Genomic DNA, 14,190 nt, shown 5'->3' on the forward strand with positions numbered 1-14,190 from the left:
CGGGGGTATAATAGAGAAATCCTGCTTCTCTGTCTCCGTCGAGTGCGTCTCGACGATCGACTGATTTCCAAGTCATCTCCACAGCTATCAAGCCGGGGTAGAGAAACTTACTTCTCTGTCTCCGTCTCGGCGGATTCCACGTTTCCGATCGATCCATACGATACGAGTAAGCTTACCGCCGGGGTAGAGGATCCGTTCTCTGCCGATCTATCGAGTGCTTCTCGGTGGCTGGCTTGATCCGAATCCATTCTTTCGCCGAGGTAGAGATTCCGTTCTCTACCTCCGTCGAGTGCGTCTCGGCGGATTTCCCGGTTCCACCGGCCTGACGAAATCTCGCGCAATCTCATCTCCGCGTCCGCGCTTCGCGCCATTTTCACGCGCTCCGATCCGCGACACCGGGAAAACCAGCTCCGCCCGAACCGGCAGATTGTCACGCGATTCGGCCCGCGAACGCCCGAAAAACCGGCTCCGCCTTGTACGCGCCGAACTAATAGGCCAATCATATTAGTATTTACTTCGTGCCGTCCGCGACGAATCAATCGTCCGTCGCGATCGCTCCGTAAAGCGTACCCGGCCGCTAGTATACCATCCCGCGAGAATTATACACACGTGCGCCGCTTCTTGTACGTATACCGTGTCGGCTCGTTTCTTGTAAATACACGTGCATCTCGACACTGTGCATTGCGAACATTTATTATTTTATAATAAACTTCCTTTCTTGTATCTACGCGTGCATCACGAAACTGTACATTGCGAGTACTTGTTACTTTATAATAAACCCCCTGTTATTACTCTATAATATACTTTTTTTTACAATTCTGAACTCCGTGTCTGTTCTTCCGCGCCTTCTTCCCTGGCGGAAAAAATTTCTATAAATAACTACAAAATTTAACTAGAAATAGAAATTTGTACATTTTTGTTGAAATATTTATTTTTTTGTAGAAATGGTTATTTTTTTGTAGAAATATTTACGAAATAGTACCACAAATTACAATATTCTCAAATCAAGAAATTATTGCAAGTAGTATTTTATGAAAAACTTCAATTTATAAAAAATAGTACAAAAATCTACAAATTTTAAAAATTTAAGAAGAAACAAAATCTTAAAAATTAAAACATCTGTTTACTTGTAGAATACTACAAAAATTTACAAAAGTGTTCCAAGTCTAGCATTTTCATGTAGGATTTTGTAGTACTTCTTAAATTCATGTAGAATTTAATAGATTCTGGCAATTATATTTTATAGTTTTTTAAATTTTGTAGAAATATTTCCGCCAGGGTTCGAAACCAGACCCGCCGAGAGCTGAATCCGCGCTTCGAAAGACAAGTTGTTTTAAATTGTACGTATACATTCACACGTACGCACATACACGCATTTATGTGTTTAAATATTTTGAACATTTTTCAAGAGTGAACTTTATTTCTAGTCTTATCGTTGTTCTTATATGTAAACAAAATATATATTGCTTATTATGCCATGGCTTTCCACATACACATTACTATATAATTTTGATATAATGCATATTATACATAATTTCTTTTCATCATTCGTATACACAAATATATTATATATTACTTTTTAACGTTGTTTCAAATCTAAGCTTTAATTTACTCTCTATGTTTTTTAATGTATTAAATGTAATTTTATGGTTAAAAAAAAATTTATTTTTTTATTTACTCTCATATTGTAATATATTCAATTCTAGCGCACAAATCCACTACAAATCGAATAAATTCGCAAATATTTTATTAGCAATAATTGAAATCCAACAAATATCATTTTTTAATAAAATTATCAGAAAAATCGACGAATACATGTTACAGCCGTCTTTTAAGCATTAGAACAAAAAAACTAATTTCCTAACTAAATTAATTTTAGTTAGGACGTTTTAGCCAGATCCTGGCTGAGGTAATACTTTTCGCAATAAATTATTTACGTTTTTTAAACAATTAAATCGTGTAGATTTAATTCCGGGGTAGGGAAAGGTATTAATGTGCCAAAAGATAGCTGTGTTTCAAGTCCGACAAATTTGCGGCGCGCAGTTTATTAAATTGGAATATATGTATATGTACGATATGTACATTACAATTCGTTATTTCTTTATACGTAAGTATAGAATATATGAACACCAACACCTTGTTACGGCTTCACGCTCCATCTTTCTTTAATTATTTATTTTATATTATAGTTACTAACCAGCCATTAAAAACTATATATATGACTTACCCATTAAAAACAAAATCATGCTAATTGTTACAAAAATAAAGACTATAAAATTTTATTTAATTTCTCCTGGGTTTCATTTAATATCTTTTCTTTATTTTGATAATACTGTCCGATCATTAGTAGACGCATTTCTCGCCATTTGCACAGAGATTTAAATATAGGATATGCATAATTTGGCGAACAATATTTAACGGCAAAGTTCAACGCTGATTCAACTTTTTTATCCCATTGAACTTTGATGCACAATAGCAGCCAAGAAAACCTGCAAAATATATGCGCTTTAAGTTAAACAATTGCGAATCAATTTGAATGAGAGGATATGCATATTTACCGTATTTCACCACCATTTTGGATACCGCAAAAGAAACAATTGTTTAAAGAATACAGTTTTACTGTGGTCAGACTTTGATGAGAAGAATGTAGATTGTTTAATAACAATATTTTCTCAATGTTACAGAGGTTCCTCTCGTCTGCTGTCATAAAAGGTGGTATATCATGGACACGCCGAATATCCCAATTAATCCATTTTTTAGCTAATATAAAACACTTGTTTTCCCATGCGGACATTTCCGACAATTCCGGCATAATAGGTGTGAAAAAAATGTTACCGAACCACAAGTGCCATTCAACATCTTCTAACATCTGAAATCAACAAAAAAGTCATTATTTTTAATGTTAAACATATGAATAGTGATAAAACCATAGTTTGTATGTATAAAAAGAATGCTACCTTTACTTTGTCAGGAAATTTTTGACGTAAGTAGTTTAACCAATCTGCAGTATTAATACTTCTAAATGCAAAATTATCAAAATAAGATTGAAGAAATAGTTCGAATACTGTGGGTCCTCCTAACATATTCTCTAGATGACATAAGAGAAAATATCCTCTTTCGTAAGGCACATATTTAGTGAGTATATCAGGTGACAAATATTCCAAATTGGGTAATAAGCATCTTAGCTTGTTGACATTTTTGGGTTCTTGGACCTACAATACAATTTACACAATGCAGTTTCAGAAAATAATTTAGTAAGAATTTAGGAATTAGGTGTGTGTTTATGATGCATATACAATGTAAAATATTGTCAATTAATAACATTTTTTATTATACTTTATTTTGTTACCTATAGTCAAAGTATTAACTAAGACATTAATCTTACCAAACTATTCAGGTTCTTTAATCCTTCCCTTTGAAGATAAACATCTATACCTTTATGATATAAAACACTGCGTCCAATTTTTCTGGAAATAAAAAGGCTGAAACTCTTATTTAACCACAGATGTTCATAATTCGAACACGAAACTAAATTTCCTGCCCAGCTCTGTGAGATGTTCCGAGCAAGCGAATCACCGACATAAGAACGATCTCCGTGAAGTAGAAGCGGTGAAATAAATGTCACACATGGACATTCTATTTCGAAATGAGCGATACTTGGTGGAAGCACGCATATATCGTATCTACCTGGAGATATTATTTTAAACGTAATAACAAGAAAACATAAAAGAAAGATTGCACTGCAAATCCAAGTGTGTTATTTTTACACAGATCGAAATGACCAAGGGCTAGTTTCACCAACGTCGATTAGCTGTAACTTTCGATTATAAAAAACTCACTCTTCCTCTCTTTCTAACTCTCTGTCCCCCTTAGAAAGAGATAAAGAGTGAGTTTAATTGAAGGTTACAGTTAATCGACTTTGGTGAAACTGGCCCTAAAAATGACACATTTGACTGAAGCTCTTTTCCACACTTCTTTATGTGCTGAATTGCGTCATTTAACGTGCATAATCGTGTATAATTAAAAATTAATATGTTCAATCGTGTTAAATGGCATGATTTAAAACGGCAAGAAATGTGTATGAAGAGCTAAAATTAATACACTTGGGTTTGCAGTGTAATAATACACAAAAACAAAAATTTATTATTTGTATAAATTTAAATAAACATATCAAAATAATTTTTAAAATTTAAAAAAATTTAAATTTAATTAAATTTAAATAAATAATATAGAAAAATCTAGTCAATATTTTACCCCACATATAAGAACCACACAATCTTTTGGCAATTTGCAACATCTTTTCAATTGCAGTGTAACGAAAAATTTTGATATAATTGGTCTTAAAAATGTTTTCTTCGGCAAATATATTCATTCTTTCATTAAGTTTTTTCGTTTGTAATAAACCCACAGCAATAATCACCGCACAAGATGATACAGGTAAATGTTGACGGAATTCATATTGGTCTAGCTGCGGATCCTCGCGATCTACATTATTATGCGAAAGTGCGGACATTAAAACTGAAAAATTTTTTGGTACCAAAATCTAAAAAATAAAACATACAAATATAAAAATTAAATAAATATTTTATTTTAGTTTTACTGAAGCAGTTTCTAAGAAAATATAAGCATTTGTGTTCAAAAACATTTAGTTTTTTTTTTTACTAATGCAGTCTCTATCTCTTCGCAATTTTATTACTTTTATTAATAATGTCAATAATAATCAATCAAATGTCATCAATTTTATGTAAATAAATAAATGCTGGAAGCATATAAAATACCACAATTGTGTTTAAATTCTTACCTTAGCCGAGTACGTAAATTTGACAGACGGGGTGTCCTGACAAGGAAACCATGATCTAGCATATATTAGCTGAAAGAATACAGATTTTTATACACTCTACATTTATATAGAAGAATATATTTGTTTGATTAGTTTACCTTGTTGTTAGACAGTAAAAAGGGATGTTTACCATCGCCAGTTTGCGCGGCTGTTAGCCAGTATAATGCAGGAGAGTTTGGACTTGTTTCATATTCAATTTGAATTTTACATCTGAAAGTATCGTATTGGTATTTAATTCTTACATCAATAACTTTTAGTAAATATATTTCTCTAAAAATATCTTATATATTTACTCAGGGTTATAAGTAGTGCCGATAGTTGGTGGTAAATCTACGCAAAATGGACTTCCAAAGGCAGAATTAGTTACAACATGATGATGATGTAAAAGTGTTCCGTCAAGCACGTTAGTGACACTTGATATAACAAGTCCGAGGTTATCTAAAATCTAATTATTCGATATTACATATTAATAATCTGCAATCAAAATTTTTACTTAATATAAAAGGAAATTTTCACTCACAATCTGATTAATTGAAGGTAGCCTTGTTATTGTCAAAATCACTTTTCCTTTAAGAACTCTTCGTTTAAAGTCCACAATCAATTCTAAATGGATATCGGTTACACGTGCCAATTCTTATAATTAGGAAAATAAAAAAAATATAAGTAATAAATAATGATATATAAATGTAACAAGTAAATACACACGACGAAGGATAATGTATTGTAATTAAAATTATTGTGATAATTGCGTGTAATATATTAAATGCAAGCAATTTTCAGACCGTTATGTTAGATACAATATATTTTATACATTTAAGAAGATGCACAAAATGTTTATTAAATGTAATTATCAGCAAATAAAAACTGTAAGGTAATAATATAATTTTGAAAACTATACGTTACTATAGAGTTGAGTATCTGTTTTGATTTCAAACATCTATGAATTCCGCACCTTATTTTATTGTATTTTTTTTAAGAAATTAAAAAGTAAATAAGTAAATTTAAGTATTTTTATTATGCTTATGCAGCTAATTAAAAAATTCACATACCTGGTATCGCAAAAGAATGTGAATCTTTAGTAGGTCTTAAAATATCCATTTTGGAGAGTGACGTTGTAGCGCCTCTTCAAACGATTTGCGATAATCGATGGTTATATCACGTGAAAGAAAAAAGAAAAGAAATCTTGATTAGCGTCTCGTCTATATGAAGTATCGTGAGAGACTAAATATAAATTTAAGTCTGTCTTACTCTGAGCTGAAAATTTAAAATTGATTAACAAGTTACCGTTAGACGAAAACGAATTAAAACAATTCAAAATTTATTCCAATTAAAATATTTACATTTTCTACTTCTATATACATAATTCTTTAATATTTGGTTGATTAGTTCTTGAGTTATAGATAAATCCGTACACACACACACACACATACATACGGACATTTCTTTTTCATGCGATTGTCCGACGTTTTAGAACATTCTGAACACATTGGCATTAAAAACTAAAAAACTTGGTTGATTAGATCTAGCTTTATATGCGATCAAAGGTCTATATACGATTATGAAAACAGCTTTCTCTGCGAGGAAGCAAGAGAATTTGAGGTTAGATTATAGCGTGCTCCTGTTTGCAGATAAAATATAAATTTTAATAACATATATGTTATTATTAAATAATTAAACATATATATTATTATTATTATTATTATTACAATTAAAAATAGTTTTTCAAATTTTTTAAAATAATAAAATAGTTCTTTGTAAAATATAAAATATCTCAAGCACGTGTTTTGTGTACTTCTTTTTAATTTAATTTTAACAGTATGTGCATATATAATTGAATATTTTAAAGAAAAAACAGTTTTTAACATTTCTTTTAATAGAAAAATGCTTCTTTGCAAACCTGAGACGCGAGCACGTGATGGGTTTAATAGTTTAATGTTCCTCTACCACCACGTGATAGAGAAGAACACAGAGCACACGTGCATCAGGAGCATAAAAAAAAAAGATATTGCAAAATTTAAATTGTTCTGAAAATTGAACTTAAAAACAAAAAAATAATCAATAGAACTAATTTCTATCGATTTTTATACTACTTACTGTTTATCAGTAAAACAAGTTTGATTTTTTTCGTATAAAATAAAAAAAATCATGAAAAAAAAGAGATGTTGGAACATGCGGCAGCTGTTGGTGCGCTCCGGGCCTTTGACTCTATATAACCATGTACTGAGACTGCCCTTCTTGACTATGGGAGCTTTCTAACAAGCGACACAAGTCGACACAAATATCGTTTTATCTTTGTTACTCATTACCAAAAAAGAAAGATAGAACGATGCTTTGTGTCGACTTGTGTCGCTTGCTGAAAAGCTTCCTATATAACCATGGACTACATAACCATGGATTATATATGTATATCACCATGGACCAGTTAAGGCCGGAACACAATACAAAAGTACAGGTAATAGGAATAGGGAATAACAACAGAATGTACATTTTCAACCTATCGGAAGCCATGTATCAATGCATTCTGTTCCTATATTCCCTATTCCTCTTGCCTGTACCTTTGCATTGTGTTCCGGCCCTTAAGTTTTTTATAATGGACATAGAACGCGTTCTCTCTGACCATGTGGTAGAGATCGAAACATACAGTAAAATAAAAGGTGAGGAAAGAAGAAACAGAATTAAATTATTCGTCGCTGATTTACTAACTTTTAGCAGATTACCAAAATATGCATTTAAAAAGTTAATAGATACAAATAAAGACTAAATTAGTTTTTTAAATATACATATGTACTATATATAGTTTTTTAAATATACATATGTACTATATACTCCCCTCTCGCCTGAGGGGATTGTATCCCAGGGCGCTGAATAATAAATGTGCGCTTTCTCTTCTCTTTCTCTCTCTCTCTCTCTCCCCCTCTCTCCCCCTCTCCCCCTCTCCCCCTCTCTCTCCCTCTCCCCCTCTCTCTCCCTCTCTCTCTCTCTCTCTCTTTCTCCCTCTCTCTCCCTCTCTCTCCTTCCCTCTCCCTCTCTCTCTCTCTCTCTCTCTCTCTCTCTCTCTCCCTCTCTCTCTCTTTCTCGCGGCAATGGGCGAGGAGGTCAAAGTCTCTGAGCCACAGAAGAGGAAACCAAAGATTAAAATAATTAATGTTGGTGGAGAAGAAATGAAAATGGAGGATGATGAACTGATAGATACAATCAAGAAGCAGAACAGAATTGGCGAAGAATCCTGTATGCACCTAGTGAAGAAAATATTAAGAGGAAAAAGTAAGGATACTGAGCAAGGATCCGTAATAATTGAAGTGGATGAAAGCACTCATAATTCACTAATAAACAGAGGAAAAATAAATTTAGGATGGCGAAAGTGTCCTATATTTAATTATATTAGTGTTAGAAGATGTTTTAAATGCTGGGGCTATTACCATATTGCCAAGAATTGCACGAGACAAGAAACATGCTATAAATGTGCAGGAAATCATAAGGCGAATGAATGTACGACGGCAAAGAAGAGGTGTGTAAACTGTACTTATAAAAATCAGACGTACAACTTGAAGATAAATGTTGAACACGAGGCGCTAGATTCGGAATGTCCGACTTTTAAGAAAGTATTGGAGGAAGAGAAAAAAAGAGCCGGCTGGGAAGATGCAAAATAGCAACCACAGGGAGAAGCGGAATTACTCTGGTATACGAATGCACAAAGCTTCTTGGCGCATAAGGACGAAATTCAACATCAGATTATGAAGAGGGTGAATCCTGTGATTCTAGCGTTATCCGAGACTAGATTGATTGTAGAAATTGAGGATAGTGAGGTCAATGTACCGGGGTATAGTATAGTTAGATGTGATGCTGAAAATAGAAACACAGGAGGAGTACTGCTATATGTTAGGGATGATATTAAATTTAAAATAGTTGATAAGAAAAAGATAGTGTCAAATTGTTGGTGCGTGGTGGTAGAAATAAGAGAGAATTTGTATAAAGGTATGATAGCAGTAGTGTATCATTCGCCGAGTGCGTCAGATGGCGATTTCGTGAGATTTTTGGAAGATACGGTTGAAGATTTAATAATAAAGTATGACTGTATAGTGATAGGGGACTTTAATATAGATGTAATGGTAGATTCATTTTACACAAAGAAATTATTAACGGTAATGCAAAACCTAGGGATGAGGCAATACGTTGATAGACCAACGAGAGTTACAAAAGATAGTCGAACGATGATAGACTTAATTTTTTCGAATAAAGAAATAAAGGTACAAGTGAATGAGAAACCTAAAATCACGGACCATACATGGCTAAAAGTAGAATTTAATATAAATGAAAATAGAAATAAATATAAAGAATTTAGAGGCAGGGACTATAGTAAATTTAATGTAGATGAATTTCTTAGAATAATGGAAGAAAGAACTGAGCAAGGTCAAGGGCTAGATATAAGCATAAGGGCGGAGAGATTTGTCAATAGTATAGTAAGTGTATTGGATACTGTAGCACCTAAGAAAAAGTTTAAGATTCCGAAAATATGGGAAGGGAAAATGTGGTATTCAGATGTAATTAGAATGGCAGCAGATAAAAGGGATGAGGCTCACAGTAGAGCAATAAACTCAGGTAAAGAACAGGACTGGGAAATTTTCAGAAATGAAAGAAATGCAGTAGTTAAACTTATCAGGGCAAAAAAGAAAGAATACTATGAGAATATGATTGATAATAATAGGAGTGATCCTACAAAAATGTGGAAAACTTTAAAAGAATTAATTAAAGGTGAGCAAAGGGGTTCAGAGAACATCGATAATGTAGATTTTGAAATATTAGAAGACATAGAAGAATGCAATATAGCTGATAAATTTAATATATATTATGTAAAAAGTATTAGCAACATTGTGCAATCTATTAGTAAAAAGGGGATAGAAGGCACGGGTAGGAGACCTATTTATGTAATTGAGAATAAGGGAATTATGGAAAATTTTGAGCCAATTAGTGCAAGTGATTTGGAACAAATTGTTAGGGAACTACCACGAAAGAACGGAACAGAGGAAGGGATAAGTAGTGATATACTGAAAATGGTGCTACATGTGATAAAAGATGAGTTTGTAGGAGTAATAAATGATTCGCTTAGGACAGGTAAATTTCCAGAAGGATGGAAAACATCCACGATAATACCGATACCAAAGGTAAACAAACCAAAAAAAGCGAGCGAGTATAGACCGATTAATATGTTACCGATATATGAAAAAGTATTAGAGTTAGTTGTAAAAAAACAGTTGGAAAAATTTCTAGATGACAATGAAATAATAACCGAATACCAATCGGGATTTAGGAAACAGCAGTCGTGTGAGACAGCAATTCAAAGTTTTATCGAAGAATGGAAGTTGATAATTGAGGAGAAAAAAATGGTAGGGGTGTTATTCCTGGATCTCAGGAGAGCGTTTGAGACAATAGATAGGGTAAGATTAGTGGAAAAATTATATCAGTATGGAATAAGAGGAGTGGTACTGGAATGGATAAGATCATATTTAAGTAATAGAAAGCAGCAAGTTAAATTCAATGATATGTGTTCTAAAATAATTGAGACAGTATATGGCGTGCCACAGGGATCAGTACTAGGACCTCTATTGTTTATTTTGTATATAAATGATATAGTTAAAGTCTGTCCGGAGGGAAGTATATTTAGATTATTTGCAGATGACACGACCGCAAGTGTAACAGGAGAAAGTTGTGAGGAAATAGAAATAAAACTAAATATGGTGCTCGGTATACTTGAAGAATGGATGAATGTGAATATGTTAAAAATGAATGCAGATAAGACCAAATATATGATAGTTAGAAGTATAAGGAAAGAAATAAAAACAGACATAATAGTAAAAAGTTTGAATGGAACTATAATTGAGCGTGTCGAGATAGCGAAACATCTGGGTGTAATGATCGATAGTAAACTCCGTTGGGAGAATCACTGTGATTATATGTTAAAGAAAATAGGGAAAAAAGTGAGTTTTCTGAACAGAATAGGAAATGATATATCGGCGTACACTCGATGTACTGTGTATAAGTCTATCATAGCACCTCACTTTGAGTATTGTGCAACGTTATTAATTGGTATGGGTGACACATTACTGAATAGGCTACAAGTTGCGCAAAATCGAGCTATGAGGGTTATACTTCAATGTGATCGACGTACCAAGGTAGACCTGATGCTGCAAGCACTCCAGTTTATGAATATAAAACAGAGATTATTATATAATGTATGTATTTTTATTTTTAAAATAATAAGAGGAATAATGCCTAGACAATTAGGAAACAAAATAGAAATTGTAGGTGATGTGAGTAACAGACAAACAAGACAGGCTGAGAATATTGTGGTGCGGTTTCGTAGAACGAGGGGCGGACAAAAGAGTCTATTCTATGAAGGTCTAAATATGTATAACGCCCTACCATTTGATATAAGGCAATGCGAGAGGATCGAACAATTTAAGCGGAAGTTAAAAGTATATATTATACCTCATGTAGAGGAATTATTGTAAGATTATGTGTTGAAAAAAATAGCCGAGAAGGCTAATAAAGATCAATTCATTCATTCATTCATTCTCTCCCTCTCTCTCTCTCTCTCTCTCTCTCTCTCTCTCTCCCTCTCTCTCTCTCTCTTTCTTTCTCTCTCTCTCTCTCTCTTTCTTTCTCTCTCTCTCTCTCTCTCTCTCTCTCTCTCTCTCTCTAAATACAATTCTTTAAAAATCGATTAATTATTTCCCAAAAAATTCGTCAAACTTCTGATACCGGTTTTCAAAAAGATCGGTAACGAAAAATTATATACTTGATAGCACTCCCCGGGAAATTCAACCCCTGTTTGATCTATAATTTGTTGAGATTTGATCAATTATTTTTCGAAAAATAGGAAAAATTAAAAAAATCGGTTTCCAGAAAATCGGTAACAAAAAACTGTACACATAGTGGCACTCCCTGGAAAATTCTACCCCTATTTCATATACTTTTGGTAAAAATTCGATTCAGGGGTTTGGGCTGGGCGTTGATGAGTGAGTGAGGGCAGTGAGTGAGTGAGTCAGTCAGTCAGGACATCTTCCTTTATATATATAGATTTAGGCTGGTAGTCCTACTACTATTATATTTTTATTATAAACAAAAACTAATTAAATTAAAAAAGAATGAAATAAACGCAAAATGGTAAACATATTTAATATATTTTATTGTCCTATAAACTATATAAGGTACGTATATAAAAAAGATTAAAACAAAAGGATTATGAGCACTTGTACAAGGAGACCTACAGAAGTGCCCCCTTCCGATTTTGATGAGGTTTTAATATGTTGTTTTCTAGATAAAAATAAGGGACACGTATTTTTTTATACGTGCCCATACGCATGTTTAAGGGGTGAAACATCCTTTTGAAAAAAATCGGTTTCTCCCTTTCGGGTCGAATATCTTTGAAACTATATAAAACAGAAAAATTTTCCAAAATGGAAATTAAATGATTTAAAAAGTACTTTAAAACAGCAACAAAAAAATTTTTTTAATTTTTTAATTTTTCAAAATACCCATATCACTTAATTAACTTTTTTTCAAATTTTTTTTCCTCATCCTATCTCATGTCCGAGCGTGGTGACTTCTCTTCATATACATGTGTTGTGCACGTAGATTATACACATTGTATATGGGACCTATATAGTTTAACGCTGATTTCAGTGATTTCTAACGGCTATATTTTTTAGAAAAGTTCTCTTGGCAAGACATACTCTCGGTGGTTTGCCATTGCCTTCCGAGGGGAGAACGAGCGAAAATAATTTTTCTAGCTCGACCGGGAATCGAACTCGGGACCTTTGGCTCAATAGACCAGTGCGCTGTCTACCACAAAAAGGCCACGCTCGTCCTTTTTTTGAATACAAGAGTAAAAATCTGCATAAATATATATATTTTTAATATTATTTAAAAATACGTTTGGCAGAGATTTACATAAACCAAAATATTCCATATACGTTTCTTTTTTTAAAATAATCGAACTCGATCGATAGATGATATTTACTAGAGTATAGGAGAAACAATAGTAGGGAAGAAATGCCGTTTGAAACGTAGCCATAAAACATTACAAAATTTAAAAACAAAAAAGTGTGATAAATACAGTAACAAATACATAAAGTAAATACAGTAACAAATACATAAAGTAGGGGTGGAGTTCCGAAAACGGTGCACCTCCGATTTTGATAAAACTTTGTGAAAAGCTTCGTTTTGGATTAAAATAAAAGCCCTTAAAAAGAATTTTGGCGACTTCTATGATAAAGCCATTTTTTAAGATAAAATGATAAAAAATATAGGAAGATCTCTTCATAATTCTACAGGATGTTATAAATTGAATGTATACTGTTTGTATTGAATAATTTTATGTTTTTATCTTCCCCCGCAGGCATCAAAGGTGAATGGGGGCAGACCTAGGTTCGCGTGGAAAGTTGAAAATCCGAACCGCATATACAATGATAGATCTCGTGTGAATCTATTGTATTCACGCATATACTTTTCCATCCAGACAATAATTGGGTTGGGTTAGATTAGTTTTTTTGGAGGTAGAGTCCCCCGCAGGGGGCGGAACCTACTGCCTCCACGCATACACTTTCCACGCGAACCCCCCCATCCTCCCCTGCCTGTGGGAGAGGATAAAAACATAAAATTATTTAATACAAATAGTATATATTCAATTTATAACATCCCGTAGAATTATGAATGTCTTGCTATATTTTTTATCATTTTATCTTAAAAAATTGCTTTATCATAAGAGTTGCCAAAATTCCTTTTAAGAGCTTTCATTTTAACCCAAAACGAAGCTTTTCACAAAGTTGTATCAAAATTGGAGGTGCACTGTTTTCGGAACTTTGTCCTAAAGTAGCACTTTTTTAGAAAAATTAAGCAATATATTTATTATATATAATGGTTAATACTATTCTTTCTGCGATAGAATGTTTACTTATGACATATTGAAGAATAAGAAGCTAGTTGATGTCGTAAATAAAAAGATACATGAATATATTTAAACAGACAAAGAATTATATTTGATGTTTGTTACATGTATTTGTGAGAAATCGAGCGCTTGTGACAAAGTGTTCGTAAAAAAATGATTTGCAAAGTACGAGGGCAGTAATAGAAATAAGGTATAACAATTAAAAAGAAAAAGGCCAATGATCGAGCGTTAATAGATGTTAAAACATATAATTAATTAACATATACAAAGAACAGAACGTTTCGACTTCACCGAGTCTTCTTCAGCCGCAGTATAAAATATCATATTTAGGTTAACATAAATTGTGTACGTATTCGTAATTACAAAAATATAAAATTCTAAATCTATATAGAGCCACATCACG

The 14,190-nt window shown here is 32.8% G+C and overlaps 1 protein-coding gene across 3 annotated transcripts; it reads right to left on the bottom strand.

Annotated features, from left to right (window-relative positions):
• Nucleotides 1-2,260: 2,260 nt before the first annotated feature.
• Nucleotides 2,261-7,067, bottom strand: LOC112461378 (leukotriene A-4 hydrolase-like). 3 transcript variants are annotated; one of them, XM_025026621.1, is made up of 11 exons: nucleotides 6,935-7,067; nucleotides 5,890-5,973; nucleotides 5,361-5,473; nucleotides 5,134-5,285; nucleotides 4,939-5,050; nucleotides 4,802-4,870; nucleotides 4,255-4,543; nucleotides 3,386-3,687; nucleotides 2,958-3,212; nucleotides 2,559-2,869; nucleotides 2,261-2,489 (listed from the first exon to the last, which is right to left on the bottom strand). In XM_025026621.1, the coding sequence occupies exons 2-11, from the start codon at nucleotides 5,936-5,938 to the stop codon at nucleotides 2,270-2,272; spliced, it is 1,872 nt and encodes a 623-aa protein (XP_024882389.1). In that variant the 5' UTR covers nucleotides 5,939-5,973; nucleotides 6,935-7,067; the 3' UTR covers nucleotides 2,261-2,269. The 3 variants fall into 3 exon arrangements, with proteins under 3 accessions (XP_024882389.1, XP_024882382.1, XP_024882374.1); XM_025026614.1 differs by having other exon boundaries at nucleotides 5,890-6,094; nucleotides 6,935-7,066; XM_025026606.1 differs by lacking the exon at nucleotides 6,935-7,067 and adding an exon at nucleotides 6,738-6,869 and having other exon boundaries at nucleotides 5,890-6,094.
• Between the last annotated feature and the right edge of the window lie 7,123 nt (nucleotides 7,068-14,190).

Source organism: Temnothorax curvispinosus, unplaced genomic scaffold (genome assembly GCF_003070985.1).
Source record: "Temnothorax curvispinosus isolate PA1 unplaced genomic scaffold, ASM307098v1 QBEX01001204.1, whole genome shotgun sequence".
Classification (NCBI taxonomy): Eukaryota; Metazoa; Arthropoda; class Insecta; order Hymenoptera; family Formicidae; genus Temnothorax; species Temnothorax curvispinosus.

Excerpts from the sequence above, each read along its gene's own strand:
- LOC112461378 (XM_025026621.1), bottom strand. The coding sequence starts at position 5,938 with ATGGATATTTTAAGACCTACTAAAGATTCACATTCTTTTGCGATACCA. Across the intron at positions 3,688-4,254 it reads GTGTGGTTCTTATATGTGGG|GTAGATACGATATATGCGTG; the intron begins GTAAAATATTGA and ends TAATATCTCCAG. Across the intron at positions 3,213-3,385 it reads TAAAGAACCTGAATAGTTTG|GTCCAAGAACCCAAAAATGT; the intron begins GTAAGATTAATG and ends ATTGTATTGTAG.